Genomic DNA, 15,416 nt, shown 5'->3' on the forward strand with positions numbered 1-15,416 from the left:
TCAAAGTTGCCACAATTACACCTTTCACATCTGGCAGTTGAATTTATCCACTGTAAGATTAGGTGTTCAGTACTGGCTGGGTTCAAAAGCACTTCAGCTGAGTGGAACAGTGCTGAGGTGTGTGTGTGTGTGTGTGTGTGTGTGTGTGTGTGTGTGTGTGTGTGTGTGTGTGTGTGTGTGTGTGTGTGTGTGTGTGTGTGTGTGTGTGTGTGTGTGTGTGTGTGTGTGTGTGTGTGTGTGTGTGTGTGTGTGTGTGTGTGTGGTGTGAAAAACCATTGCAAGTCCACAAAAGAAAACTGGGGAATGGTAAAAGCCCTTTGATGACAAACATTTTTTTCTACCGACCACAAGAGGATGTACAGGATATAATGGTATCTGTCATCTTCAGCTGGCAAACAGTACGCCTCCAATATTCTCTGATTTACATTAAATATGGCCTTGCATGCAAAGTCATAACACATTTATCAACGTATTTAGATGGCTTGTTATTCTTTAGTGTGGCAAAGTGCTTTCTTGCTGCGATAAAGAATAACCTTCACCTTCTTATTGCATGCCATGGGAGGCATTACCCAGTCAGACAAGAAAAATCACAGTTAAATTTGCATCCTACTGGCACTGCCAAATACAGTAGATGCCTTTATTTTATGTCCCTCTACACGCACACACATCTGCACTGTAAAAAAAATAAAAATGGTGTGGATATGCTACCTCCAGTTGATGCAAAGGTGTCATTAAATGAAAAGTCTCTAAGACGCTTGTATCTTTTTGATCATAAAGAAAATTACACTGCATAAAACAGAGCTATAAAAGTAATACATTTGTACCATGGCATTTAAAGGGCAGTTTTCATGGCTATATTCATTTCATTTCATTGCTTGAACAAGAAAGAGCCTTGCACAGCACATCATTACTGGCTCATTGTGGTTGTTTTTTATCCAAATAAAAGTCAGAGTTGCATGAGTGTGTCCATATTTGCCGGGCTGGGGGGGGGCGACCTTGGGTTAATGGTTAGTCAAAATAATAACTGAAAAAAAATGGGTTGTGTCTAAATTCAGTACCACGCATAAATACCTGAGTAGGCTTTGACAATCTAGTGTGTTTACCTGTGGAGTTTTTAGTACTTTAGTACATCAGACAGAGATGTGAGCACAAGGACAGCACATATTCCTGCCATTGTTTTTTTATGACATTCCCCTGATCAGCGTGCAGAGATGTAGCAATTAGCCCACAAAGGTAGAGAGGAAGACTATTAGTAAGCAAACATAGATGTAAGCAATGCTTGATTTGATATATCACTTTTTAAATGTTTTATGTGAAAGGAAATGCAACCCATTGTGTTTGTGAGAGCTCAAGGATAAACACACAAAAAACACTTCAACATAACATTAACATTTATTTATTTGTTGTTGTCTTTTTACAAGCAGACTCCACACACAGGGTACCATTAACACAAATTGTTGGCATGCACATTGGAAAACGCTTCATTTCTAAGTTAACACTTAATAAACATTTAGACACACAAGAAGACCTTGGAAAACAAAGAAAACCCTCAAAAATCTCTCATTTGTGGCGTTGAATTGGCAGTGGACACTCAGAGTTGTTTGTGTGAACGTGTCAGAATTGTATAATTTCCTGTAAATATAAAGCAAGATGATTTTTGTATATACTAATTACCAAAACAGTACAACCACAAAGATGTAAATACTGTGCAAGTCATATTTAGTAAGAAATGGGGACTCAGCTTTCTTTTAAAACAACAAACATGACTGTCATGATGCAAACAAATTAAGCCATTAATGAGAAAATAAGATGGCCTTGAGCTGCAGTAAAGTCAGTGTTAGCTGGCTAGTTAAATATTATTAAATGTATAAGTGCATTTATAAATTTAATGTTAACCTAAATTAAGAGCAAGCCTTTTCATTTACACTGATCAACACCCTTCATGAATACTCTGAGTATGCTCTTTAACACATATATTTGTTCTCGTTATTGCCTTACAGTATGCCGTTTCTTCTAAATTATTACAATATTTGAACCTTTCTTCATATAAATACATACATTAACTTATTAACTCTATGGCTGACACTTATAAGAGGAGGAGGCTAGGTTTCCATGACTGGTTTTATGTACAGTAACAGCTTCAGGCACGGCACGTCTAATTTACAGAAAGCAGATCTCAAGACATGCATGTTATGTTGTGCATCTTGTGCAGCAGGGCTGGTAATATTTAATCAGTGACATTTTAATCCCTACAAACATTACACACTACAGAAACTGAACACACGCTAATTTGAATTATTCAACCTACCCATTAGTCATGCATTTCCTTGTTTCTTACACAAGATGATACGTTCATGCCCAGATTTACAAGAATTTTCTTGTAAAGGTCACAAACCACTCTGACAAATGTTCTGGTTTCCTGTCTCTCTGGGGTACTTTTTTTTTTCTTTTTACCTCTACAGCATAACGAAGGCTCTGTAGCACTGATGTAATACTGAAACCCTAATGAGTCATAACCATGGTGTCACAAAGTGTCCCTGTGGTCCGCTGTTCCTCTACAGCTCTGTCTGAAGAGGTCAGAGACACAAACATTGTTTTTGTCTGTGACAGTTGCAGTTTTTTGGCTCACGGCTTTGACTCAAATCACAGATAAGTAGAAAAAAGTAAGTAAAGGAAAAAAGGGAGCACAACAGCTAACAGCACAAATAATATGATGTTGCTGGAGGTGGCAGAACTGGGTGTGAATGTTAAAGAAGCCTGAACTGGAATAATGTGAAAGTCTGCTTTGCTTAAATCACATAATCTTGAAAGTAATTCCAGCCCTTGTATTGTAGCAGTCTCTGCCAAGATAACGGGTGCACTCATGTTTACCTCCCTACAGAGCCAAGATTGCAAACATTGACCTTTAACCCTTTGTGCTTCAGTCTGACAAACTTGATTTATTCAGCACTTTACAACATGCATAATAAAGTAATCAGAACAATAATAATGATTTAAAAATGCTTATTTTTCCTGGAATATGGGTAGGTCATAAATGTTGTTAAAACCAGTGTTTTTCTGTGTGATTGGATTATGTTTGTCTCCATCCAGTGGTCACAGTTATTTTTACTCCTGTATTTGGCTTCGATTTATTTCCCATCAGGCTTCAGTTGCCTTTACCTTTTCTCACAGGAGGCTTGACCAAGACAGTCTCAGCACTTTTAGAAAAGAAAAACAAAGACCTTTCCTTTCAGAGTATGTTCAAATATATCAAAGGAATGTGAAGGGAGAGCATAAGGAGTGAGGGAACTGTTGAGCAAGTGAGGAGGAGTGATAGCAAGCATGCAAAGAGAAAATAAACTATGATAGCACAGCTCCAGCCTGGATCAGCATGGTGCCATTATTAATTTTCAATACACTGTCCTAAAAAAAACTACCCTGGTTATGCCACTCAAAGGAAGCCCAAAATGAAATAAAAACAAACATGAAAATGTTTTTTTGGTCCTAAACAACTCAGACTTCTTCTTAAAAATCATCTGAGCCTGTCATAAATGTTGAAGTCTGCTTTGCTGAAATATTGAGGTTCTCTTTGGAGGGCATCCAAAACTCTGCGGACCGTATGATTCACACCCAGTGCTTGAAAAAAGAGCTGACCGATAATTCCCCTCAAAACACAAATCACCTTTTCCACCTTCACAGCTTTAATAGAGAATTGTGTTTCTGAATTATTCATCACTGTATTGCTAGAGAGAGAGAGAGAGAGAGAGAGTGCCATACACCACCCTTTGACACGTCTCTATCCATGTGCTTTTAAGCCAAAGTCACCTCCTAACATGTATTTAAATGTTACAGCAAGAGCATTTTAATCACTTTCACCCTTCTGTCGAGTGTGGTTATTCAAAGACTTCACAGATAAACATAAACCAGACACAGTTTGTAGTTGTTGTCCAAGTTTTCAGAGGTCAAAAGTCCAAAGTCTCAACAAATTCTAATTAAGCTTCTAACAAGTGTGATTTATTTGGTGTTTTCTTTGCTTCGTAACCAGTTAATCACACTATTAGCTGGAAATTGTGGGGAAACTTGAGTCTGTTCAAAGGTGAAAAAATCCCTCATTAACACTTTGAATCATGTTTGTTTGATCCAAAAAAACAAACTGAAGTGTAAAAATGAGTTATTTCTGGTTAATGTGGCCAACTGTGTCTTGGCCAGGAGCAGTCATCACTAGCTCCTAATGTGTATTAGAAGATAGACCAGGCTAATCGTTTCCCTCTGTTTCCAGTCATTGTGCTAAGCTAAGCTAACTGGCCGCTAGCTCCAGGGTCACATTCACCTTACAGTCAGTGGTATGAATTTTCTCATCATGCAAGAAGGCAAATGTTTTTCCCCAAATGTTGAACTAATCCTTAAACATTAATGTGGATACTAGACCAGGGGTCTTCAACGTTTTCCAAGTCAAGGACCCCCAAACTGATAGAGAGATGGAGCGGGGACCCTTAAATAAAACAAACAAATAAAAAACCTGCTGTTTATCCCTGCAGGGCATTTACCTTGCTGATAAAAAATAAATCAACCATAACATACTTCTATTTCCATTACGTGATTGAAATAGTTGTAGTTACTAGATTTGTGATGTAGCACCAAACTATACAAGAGTTAAGGTTTCTACGTCTTTGTTTGTTTTTGGCCTTTTAGCCTCAAGACTTGGTCTGTGTTGCAAAATCAGGCCTTTATTAGGCTCCTTTTCAGATTATATATTACCACTGCATGTGTTAACTGACAATGTAGTGCCCTTTATTCATATTTAAATGTATTTAAATCCATGTTTCATATTTTATTTCCCCCTTAAGCAGCTTTAAAGTTACTAAAATCACTCCACTTTGTCTGCCAGTATCATAATGTGCACCATGTTGCTCCAGCTCTTTATTAAAGCTGTTTGATGTGAAATGATGTTTTAAATCCTAGACTCCCATGTTTTTTTATGGCTGCACCAATCCAACAAATGGAAACATTCTTAATATCTTTTGGCACTTTCCCCCCAAATTCAATCTGACATATTGGTTTGATATTTTTGGAAACTGATCCACCAACGGGGTCAGAGAGGCTTAAGATGTCAACTTATTTCACGGCCTCAACAATCTTTGGATGAAAATATCTCATCATTGTCATTTTAGATGTGAAGATGCGGCACATACATGTGCAATGACGGATGGAGTCACCTTCCAGCCTTGTTATTTTATTGCACACCACAGATATTTAAATTACTAAAAAGTCCAAAGTCTGAAATCATTATCCATCTGTGTGGTGGACTATCAACCACGAATGGATGCCGGCTCTATACTATGTTGTTCACAAGTGGTGATTAGTCAGCCGTGGCTTGTCGGCTTGCACCTGTCTTGGTTGACAATGCCAATAAAGTCAGCTGGAATCCGGGCCAGTCCACCAGCGTTTCACACCATGTTTGTGAATGTGTTACTGACTCAAATCAAGCATGAGCCTGTCACTAGCCTGTAAACTTTTTTTTATTGTTTTGTGATTGCTTGTCAAATACACAACAGGCTTCAGACAATCCTCCACAACTCCACAGTCTTTACTGTTGAGTGCTCCTCACTGCAGAAGAAACCGATAACACTGAAAGTTACAGACGAGTGTTCAGGAATAAAAAATGAAAAATGAAAAAAAGGAATAAAGGTTGGAATGAAAAATAGATCAGAATTACCATCAAGGAAAAGTAGACTAGAAATAAAACCTTTATGACAATGTATATGTTGTGTATATGACAATATGTATGACAATGTATATGACGATGTATACGTATATATCTATATATATAGATATATACATATATACAGAAAATCCAGAATTTAGGTGAACATTAAATTGAAGCACAGAGCTATAAGGCAATAAAATCAATACTCCTCGACTAGAGGATGGTAATGTATGCATCCTGCGCTAGGAAGTGAAACAGAGGGAAGAGGTAGAAGAGATATATGACAAGAGATAAAGAACAGAGAAAGAAGACATGGCAGAGGAAGTGAAATGGTTTAGTGGGAACCAGGGAACATAAGAAAACTCTTGCTGGAAACAAAGTACTGTTCAGCTTGTAGTGGGCGATTGGGAGTGTTTCTAAAACCTAGAGTGGAAATGTCACTGTACCGCTGGGGAGAGAGGAAGTGGGCTGGCTGTGACCAAGTGGCCAGTGATTGCAAAGTGGGTCATGGCCTGCAGTTCATTTAATGCTTCTTGAATTGTACACAGGCTATGAGCAGTTAAACCTTCCCTCCCTGGGTTTCCACTACTGTGTTTCTACACTTCTACCTGCTTGCTTTGGTTTTGGTTTCAGTGTGTTTTGTTTGTCATTCACTGCTCACGGCTTTGCATTAGATTTAAATTCCTAAAGTGAAACGTATCACTGGTTTTGTAGCGAGATATTTTACACTTTAAAAAGCAATTCATCAATCAGTACAGTTTAAATGCTTTCACAGCAAAAAAAAACACCCGGAAAATTCAATCCAGCCAGTGAAGTACGACTTGTGCTCTTTCAATTTGTTTTCATTCCACTTTCTCAAGGAGAGTCGATTTCAGAGCCAATGGAGCTTTGACTTCAAAACAAAAATGACAATAAATTGAAAAGTAGTTGATGCAAAAAAGTGAGGATGATATTGTATAATGCACAATGAAAAGGCCAGTTAGGCACCACTGCCTGACTCTTTCTTTCTTTCAGACCACAAAATAAATATTGAACTAAACTATGAACTATCATACAAATTGATGACAAGATAGAAACAAGGCCATTTCACTTATTCACTATTTACTTTATTATTTTATTCACTTCTGCAACATGGTAATTCAATTCCTTGATATTGTGTTTTTCTTAATTTCTTACACAGTGTTTCTCTCTCCTTCTTCCTTTCCTAGATCACAAGAACCCATGTCATCTACCTGAGGCTCCCGGTCCCTGTCGAGGGCTGATGTCTCGCTACTTCTTCGACACCGCAAGTCAACAGTGCATGCATTTCTTTTACGGCGGTTGCTTTGGCAATGCCAACAATTTCAGGACCATGGCGGGGTGCCAGGAGAAATGTCAGAACCCAGGTAGGCCAGGTTGAACTTTTGTCCTCTGACAGTAAATACTGGCCAACACCCAAGCTGTCAAGTGGCATTGTTAGGTTTTACTACAAACCACAAATACACAATCTGGAAAGCATGTTGTGATTTGGTGGAAATGGACTGTATCTTTAAAAAAAAGACTTTAAGAAGTCAGACTTCAGGAGAACAAAGGGGACCTGAGCACACTGATTAATTCTCAGCCTTTAATTGTGCAAACAGACATTTTTACCTTGTCTTTCTAATCTCTTCAATTAGAAATAAAATTATATTTTTTCTGCTTTTACCTCAAAGCAGTATGCAAGTATAATTTATAAACTTCTGGGTTCACAGTCAGCCGAGGCACAGCAGATCACAGTCTCTGCACAACAAATGAAAACTCATTTCAGAGTGGCAGCATAATCAAAATAGTCCTACCTCAGAAAATTAACTTTCTGATGAATTTTAGCTGACCATGAAATCACACTCCACCTTGATTTAGCATTTAAATCGTTCCAAAGTGACCAAAGCACACTCAATTATGCTCAACTTAGGCATGACTTAAAAGTCATTTAGATATTGAAATTGTCAAAGAAAATAACAAGCAAGTTACTCAACTGTGACCAATTCCACCAACAGCCCATGTTGTACTGAAAATCAATTGGAAAGGCCAGTGTAATTTTTTTTATTTTCTATGGATGACACATAGATAACTCTGTCTTGTTTCATTAGTACATGTTATGGAGACCAACAACCTGTCTAGCCTAATACTAATGAAATTAATCTTGCTTTAATTATGATTGATCACTGAGTTTTAATGAGATTTGTTCTAAATATAGGCTGATTTAAAACCCTGGATCACAATCAGTGGTTCCTTGGATGATTGTTATGTGGATATCAGTGGAGACACATCGTTCCAAATGTCACTTTTCTGGTTTCTTTTTGTGTTTTGGTTAAATTAGGAAAACCCACCAGGGCACCAGACGACCGAAGACATCCACCAAGAAAATCCAGTCCTGTGCAGCCAACCATCTCAACTGGTAAGACTGAATGCACATGACACACTACTGCAGGTGTGGTTTGTTAAAACCCTCCTGTTGTCCTCAATTTTGACTTGGGGGGAGAACAGGTGTCAAAAATGACATACAGTATTTCATTTAAATGAAGCCCATTGACCATAATTTCTCCCAAAAACTGTGTGTAAAACCTGTGGAATGAAATTTGGTAAAAAGCTGTAACACAGAATTGGGTGATAATTTATACCTTATGCTTTATAAACAGTCAGAACCAGAACAAAAGTTGCATGGTCGATGGGAAGACAACAGGATGGTTAATATTCAGTCCCCCAATTCTAGTTCTGTACTTACCAAACAGGATTTCCTCACCTCAGTCTCAGAAAGAAAGCATTTCCCAAAATATTGAGCTATTCCTCTAAGTGACTGATCCATTGACATATTATATGTTTGTTTCTCAGGGAATATGACTATAAGCGAACGCCAGGTGCAAGTGCAACCGAATAACACTAATCAAAGACACCCAAAAGGTAAGAAAGTATGATGTGTCCAGACAAAAATATTTTTAGATTAGATGTGATTCCATGTGAAATCATTGGAAATTCACCTGGAGTGGTTTGGCAGGAGTCCGCATGAGTTGAATAATGTTTCAATTTGAGAAAAAACATTGAGCTTATCCCAGGGTTTTGTGAATCTAGCATCCCTTGAAAGAGAGATTGGAAAAAAATTTGAAAAAAAACTGAAGTAAGTTGCTTGCTAGGTTATAAGTAACCTCTGTACAGTCGGTACATTAGTGGTTTGGGCCGTATTGGGATTCAGCGTTAACAAATGAATGCAAATAATGAGCGTTTTTCTTTGCTTTCTGTCATAACACAACAAGACAGCTGTTTTTCAGTCTCAATGACAACATCATAGTTTAGTCTACTGTGTTGAGGTTCAGATTTTAGTTCATTCACCTTAATCAATAAGGAAAATGAATTAACTTTTTTTTTCAAGATTAGAAAAAAAAGTCTTTATTGTCATCATATAAACACAGACATCAAGGCATTGCGTGCGGTGCAGCTTCATTACAGAAATCAGAGCAGCAGACATCACCAGGGACAGATTAACGGCTGTAAGGGGTAATTAAATCACTCATCATGTCCTCCGAGTAGGCAGTACTTGCTGAATTCTGAATTATGCTCAAACCTCAAAGTAAGCAAATCCTGATAATTTATTAAACCGGTGTGAGCTGCCAAAACTTTAGAAAAAAGTAATAAAAAATGTCAAGGTGCAGTGCTGCATAGACAGTAGACAGCTTGCAAAATTGCTTCTGTTGTGAAAGGCAAAGGGCAGAAACAGTGCATCAGTGTCTCCTTCTCACAGCCCATTTGTCACATATTCCCTCTTACTAATTTTCTGTGTGTTAGGAGTGTGGGGGGTAGGGGCATATATCACGGTCACTGTGCTCCAGCAAGAGACCCTGGCCTGTTTCCTTCGACTCTTTCAAAAAGTTATAATTTTAAGAATCCAATTTCACTCTTGTCAGAAAATATCGAGAAGGAAAGATTCAGGATGAGTTAGCCTCAATAGTTCTGCCTCCTTATCAGGGTTTTCTGTGTGTGCATGTGTGTGTGTGTGTGTGAGCGTGTGTGAGCGTGTGTGTGTGTGAGTGTGTGTCTGTGCGTGTATGTGTGCGTGTAATTCTCCTATGAGATTGACTCCAGTATGTGACAAAATATCTCTCAGAAACAATGTCGGCTTGAAAGTCAAACTTCTTGAAGTACTATAACAATGAATTATTCACGTCAGGGCATAATATTTGGTAATGACTCCTCTCAGTTGAAACATTTGAATCTCAAAGTCATAATAGCTGGGAAATTATTATAGAATTGGCATATATCCTGAGTATTATTATACAACTGATGTTACAACGTTGAAAACAAACACTGACATCTTGTGGTGATACCAAGAAGTGCAGCTTCATGTTACCCTGGGAAAAGCTGTGATATACTCTCCTGTGACTAAACAGAGGGACATAAAGTAAATTACAAAAACTAAAATAAACCAGCTGTGGTTTCAGGATCCTAAAAAAAACATCTGTTTGGAAATTGGCTTTGCAGGCGCTCTTACTATTTATCTACATCCAGCCATCCATAACATAGAATAATTTACTTCTGAGGGTTTTACTATTATGCAGTTTTGTATTTGATGGAGTCTGAGTTGTGGGCTTGTGCATTTTGGGTAATGGGACACCATAATTAAACTATTTTTTACAAGATTAATTTTTTAAAAAAGTATTAAGACAGTTGTCTCTACATACTCCACCAGTGTGATGTTCAGTGTCTGCTAAGTACTGAGGCCATCTTACAATTTTTACATACATTTATTTTATTTTTTTGATGTTGTAATATAAGTAAAAATCCACTCTCTTGCATTCAATAGCTTTCAACCACATCTCACAGCTTTCATTTGTGAATGGAGCTGGCTCAGGTGTTTTAAGTTCACCGTTGTGTATTTAATGAATAAATGGAAACAGTCCAATGATTGGCATGAACCCACATTGTTATAGAGGACAACAACTGGAGTACAATTAGTTTCACATCTGTCTCATGAAGTCATTCTGTTCAATGCTTTGTTGCTATTATGTCAATAATAATAATACTAATATCAATATTTACTCACATCTTTGTCATAATTAATCAATTCCCCACATTTTATTATTGTTAAAATTAAGTAATGATGAGGTCAATATTGGATGTTTCCCAATGGTTACTACAGTAAACCCACTATAGCACAACTAGTTCTGTGTACACCCACGAGGGATGTTACATAACACATGACAGATGATAACTTATACAGCCCTGTGGGAAGCCATGATAGCAACTCTCACTTGCTCAAATCTCTCAGTGTAAGTCTGAGAGCCGGCAGACACGTCACACTGAAGCTTATGTGTGAGGATATGAAGCCAAGAGGAGTTAAAAGCTGAGAGATGCTGAGAAAAAAAAAGAGACAGGAGTGATTCTTAATGCTCTGGAGGTGCTTTAGGACATCTTCCACACACTTCCTGAATCTGTAAACAAACTGGAATGAGTTATCCAAGCACATGATAGACTGTATCATTTCAAGGATCAATGGACACTTAAATAAAACAGAGTGATCATTAATGCTATTAATAAACTTCATGCTTTTCCTGCTCAAAGTGTCTGTTAAGGCTTATACTGTCATTTTGTCACTATGCTATTTGCTGGTTTGTTATAGTAGTAAATATCTTAAGGTTGTAAAATGTTTATCAGACATATAAATATGTTAACTTGGGTTAATTGTGATGGAAATTTGTCACTATATTCTGACATTTTATAGACCAAATGAATGAATAATGGTGAAAATATTGTTAGTTGCAGTCCCAATCAAGATATTTTGTCTCTTACTGTTACTGTTACTGTATTTACAGATTTTAAGCCAGCAGATTCATGCCTCAATCCTGTGGAGAGGGGAACCTGTGATGGCACAGAGAAGAGGTTTGCATACAACCCCAAGACCAAGAGGTGCCAGGTGTTTGAGTACAGCGGCTGTGGAGGAAACAAGAACAACTTCACTCATCGGAGACATTGCATTAGGAAGTGCATTAAAGGCATAAAGGGTATGACATTTACAATAAGATTATTCATTATTTAAAGGGGGCGTTATGCTTTTGTGATGTGAGATTAACATGTAGAGACGCTACCTGCAAGTCAAAATCCAGGGCTTCAACCTGCATTGAACACTTCATTTGCTTCTACATGATATCAGCTCGTCGCGCAATCGTACTACTATAGTTTGTTTCATGGTTTGTTTACGTATCCTCCAGAACCGGCAGCATTGTCCCAAAGGACAGATGCTGAACTGATGGACTCTATAAAGGGCCGGTATAAGATAAATAAGGAGTTTTTAAAAATGTAAATCATGCAAAGATATTCCAGTTGAGCCTGAGATGAAAAATATAGACCTGTAAATGAAGATGTAGATTTTTGGGGATTTTTAAAAGTAAATCATGAAATTAACTTGTATTATTCCTTTTGCTGCTACTGTTTAACAGACATAGAGATTTGTTCTAAAGGATGGTTTCAATCAACATTTTTTTCCATTAATTCGGAGGACCTGTCTTTTTTTCTCTCGCAGGTGGTGAGATGCAGATCCGAATAAGGAAGAAAAATATTGACAACATTCTGTCTCGCACTGTCTGAACACTTGGCTCTGCAGTATAGCCTTCGCTACTTTGGAGTCACCTGTATTTATGTCTTTTTTTTTTTACTTCACTCATATCTTATCTATCTTGTTTTGTAGTCCTACAATACTTGTTTAAAAGTTAAATCTAATGCACCTGACTCTCTTTGTAGTGACCACATCAATTATCTTTATTATTCACTTATCTTTATCATTTCATTATCTCATTGACAAAGAACATATTTGTTTTGTATGTATCTAATATAGCAACTCATTACACTGATGCTCTGTATATCTATGCTTTTGTCATTGAATATATTTGTTGTGTTTTTGTTTTTTTACACATTCAAGGCTCCATTATGATCATACTGATATACAGTTCTTACTGTAATTTTAATACCAGAATGAATGCTTTTATATGCATATACTGTACAGTGACTGATGTTTTTGTTTTTTTCCACAATGGCTGTGATATAACTCCACTATTTTTAATCAATGTGAACAACAGCATTAGCAGATTAAACTGCGGGAAAATCCTTATTCCAGGATCAGCGACAACAATATATTGATATGTTCTCAAGCAAACACATCAATCAAGATAACCGTGTCCTCACGGGGATAAATCAATGTGAATAATGCGATGACTGCTTTACTTTTGTCAGATTAAACATGTTTCCTCTTTTTTAATCAATAATATGCAGATTCATAAATCACTATTGCAGTCCTGCTTGTGGTGTTGGTTAGATAAAACAGAAGGGGGCAGTGTTGTGTAAAATATGTTTTCAGAGAGGCGCTCAGTACTGGATGCACTTGGCTGCACAGTATTTGCTTCAGTGTCTTGTTTTATAACCATGGCTGTAATGATTTGGACTTTATATAATAAATTTCAATTATCATATGCCTGTCTTTTGTTTTCTTACATTAATTTGTAAAATAACACAGAAACAGGCTGGTATACATTAAAACACCTAAATGAATGTGCTAACAGAAGACTCATGATGGCCTTTGATGTGATTTTAAAGGAGAGAAAATGAAATGAACATTTGGTTATGTCATGATCCTCGTTTTCTTTTTAAAATGTCTTTTATAAACCTAACTGCATGTTGTATAGGCCTATTGTCAACGTCTTGATGAGAACAGTGTTATGGCTTTGAAATGATGCAGTGGTTTAAAATGAAGTATTTACTATTTTGAGACAAGTATACCTGAAGTCACTGAACTATGCCCAACTGTGTCTAGCGACCTTTACTAGTTATCATAGTTGATTTTTCTTCAGCTGTAACTACCACAAAGGACAACTTTGGAGGTTTTAGTTCATTCTACAGATAGTCACTATTTCAGAAGGTGATTCCAGCAAGCACACTACTCCTTTCTGTGGCCAATAAACACACACAAAATGAAATAATTGAAATCAGTTCAACTTAAATTTGTTTATAGCCTAATCGGTACAACATACAGTACATCTGCCCCCTCGTGTTGAGTTTGTCCCTACTAATACTTACAGAAATACCTGTGTGGAAAAAGCGTTGCAACAGCATTTATATCTTCATGTTGGAGAATAAAAAAATAGTTAAACACAGCTGAAGCAGTTATCTGTGTAAAAATGTAAATATTTTAATATAGACATTATATTAATGCAATATGAAAGGGATCACAAGGGATTATCTTATTGTTTTGCCTTTATGGCTTGCAGCTTCTGCTGTTTTGGTTGATTCTCTTTGTTCTCTGTCCAATTTTTAGAACCACCACACAGCTGTTTGTGCCACCTGCCCAACACCAAACAGCAGACAGACAAGGTGAGAAACTAGCAGGAGAGCATAACAGACCATTTCACAGATATCGAGCAATTTTTCCTTCAGGGCTGGGTGGAGACCAAAACAGAGCTAAAAGGTGAAAAGGTGACGTCCAACTGTGCCTCGTGACCTTTAATAGTTATCTTGTTGTTTGCTTTTAGGCTCATTTTACAGCTAAATCTAGTCATTTTTAAAAAGGTGATTCCAGCAAGCACACTACTCCTTTCTATGGTCAATAAATACATTTACATACATATGACATATGAACCTCTGCCCTGTCAGCATTCAGGTTTTTCCTACCAGAACTTACAGTAATACCTGGCAATGTGGAGAAATCTCTGCAACATTATTTATATCTTCAAGTTGGGGAATAAAAGTCAAAAATGTAAATCTTTCACAGGGTTCCCACTCTTTTCTTGAAAAAATTCTCCAGGATTTTTCCAGGACATGTTTCAGCTGCTACAGTATGACAGATAACTAAAGACGCCACACACTAATAACTGTTTCCCACAGAATTTTGAGAGACTATGTTGGAGGGATCACAGTCCAACTCTCTAAGGGGGTGGGGGGGCACATTCCCCCAGAGAACAATCATCATTCTGGTAAACTCTGAGAGCATCATTACGAGAATTATCAATTACATTATACAATCACTTTCCAGGTTTTCCAGAATTCGTGGAAACCTTGTTTTAATATTGACAGTATATTAATGAAATATGAAAGGGATCTTTCATATGGAGCATTTTATCTTATTGTTTTGCCTTTATGGCCAGCAGCTTCTACTGTTTAGGTTGATTCTCTTTGTTCTCTGTCCAATTTTTAGAACCACCACACAGCTGTTTGTGCTACCTGCCCAACACCAGACAGCAGACACACAATGTTAGGAAATAGAAGGTGAACATAGTGGAGCATTTTGCAGCTACCGTGCCTCTTTTCCCTTTTGGTGGAGAACAAAACAGAGCCAAAAGGTGAATAAGTGATGCCCAACTGTATTTAACAATATTTAATAGTTATCTTTGTTGATATTACTTCGCGGCTGTAGCGACCATAAGCAACAGTATTGGGATTTTGAACTCAGTAGTAGTAGTAGAAGTAAATCTACTCAGAATTTACAGTAATACCTGGTAATGTGGAAAACGATCTGTAACAGCATTTATATCCTTATGTTGGGGGATAAAAAAAATAGATAAAACACAGCTGAAGCAGTTAACTGTTGACAGTATATTAATGCAATATGAAAGGGATCACTCATAATCACAAACCCACATAGCACTGTGATGCTGCAGTGCCCTTTCATATGGAGAGTTTTAGCTCTTTGTTTTGCCTTTATGGCCTGCATGCAGCTTTATGGCCTGCATGCAGC

At 37.3% G+C, this 15,416-nt stretch overlaps 1 protein-coding gene across 1 annotated transcript in view; it reads left to right on the forward strand.

Moving 5' to 3' along the window:
* The window catches only part of tfpia (tissue factor pathway inhibitor a), a 37,700-nt gene extending 25,279 nt beyond the window's left edge, over positions 1 to 12,421 (forward strand). Inside the window, exons 3-7 of the mRNA XM_053329266.1 lie at positions 6,895 to 7,071; positions 8,025 to 8,102; positions 8,537 to 8,605; positions 11,509 to 11,697; positions 12,216 to 12,421. Coding sequence (XP_053185241.1) covers positions 6,895 to 7,071; positions 8,025 to 8,102; positions 8,537 to 8,605; positions 11,509 to 11,697; positions 12,216 to 12,280 — 578 coding nt within the window. The 3' untranslated portion in view covers positions 12,281 to 12,421. The remainder of the gene's footprint in view (positions 1 to 6,894; positions 7,072 to 8,024; positions 8,103 to 8,536; positions 8,606 to 11,508; positions 11,698 to 12,215) is intronic.
* Positions 12,422 to 15,416: the final 2,995 nt, after the last annotated feature.

Source organism: Scomber japonicus, chromosome 11, assembly GCF_027409825.1.
Source record: "Scomber japonicus isolate fScoJap1 chromosome 11, fScoJap1.pri, whole genome shotgun sequence".
NCBI lineage: Eukaryota > Metazoa > Chordata > Actinopteri > Scombriformes > Scombridae > Scomber > Scomber japonicus.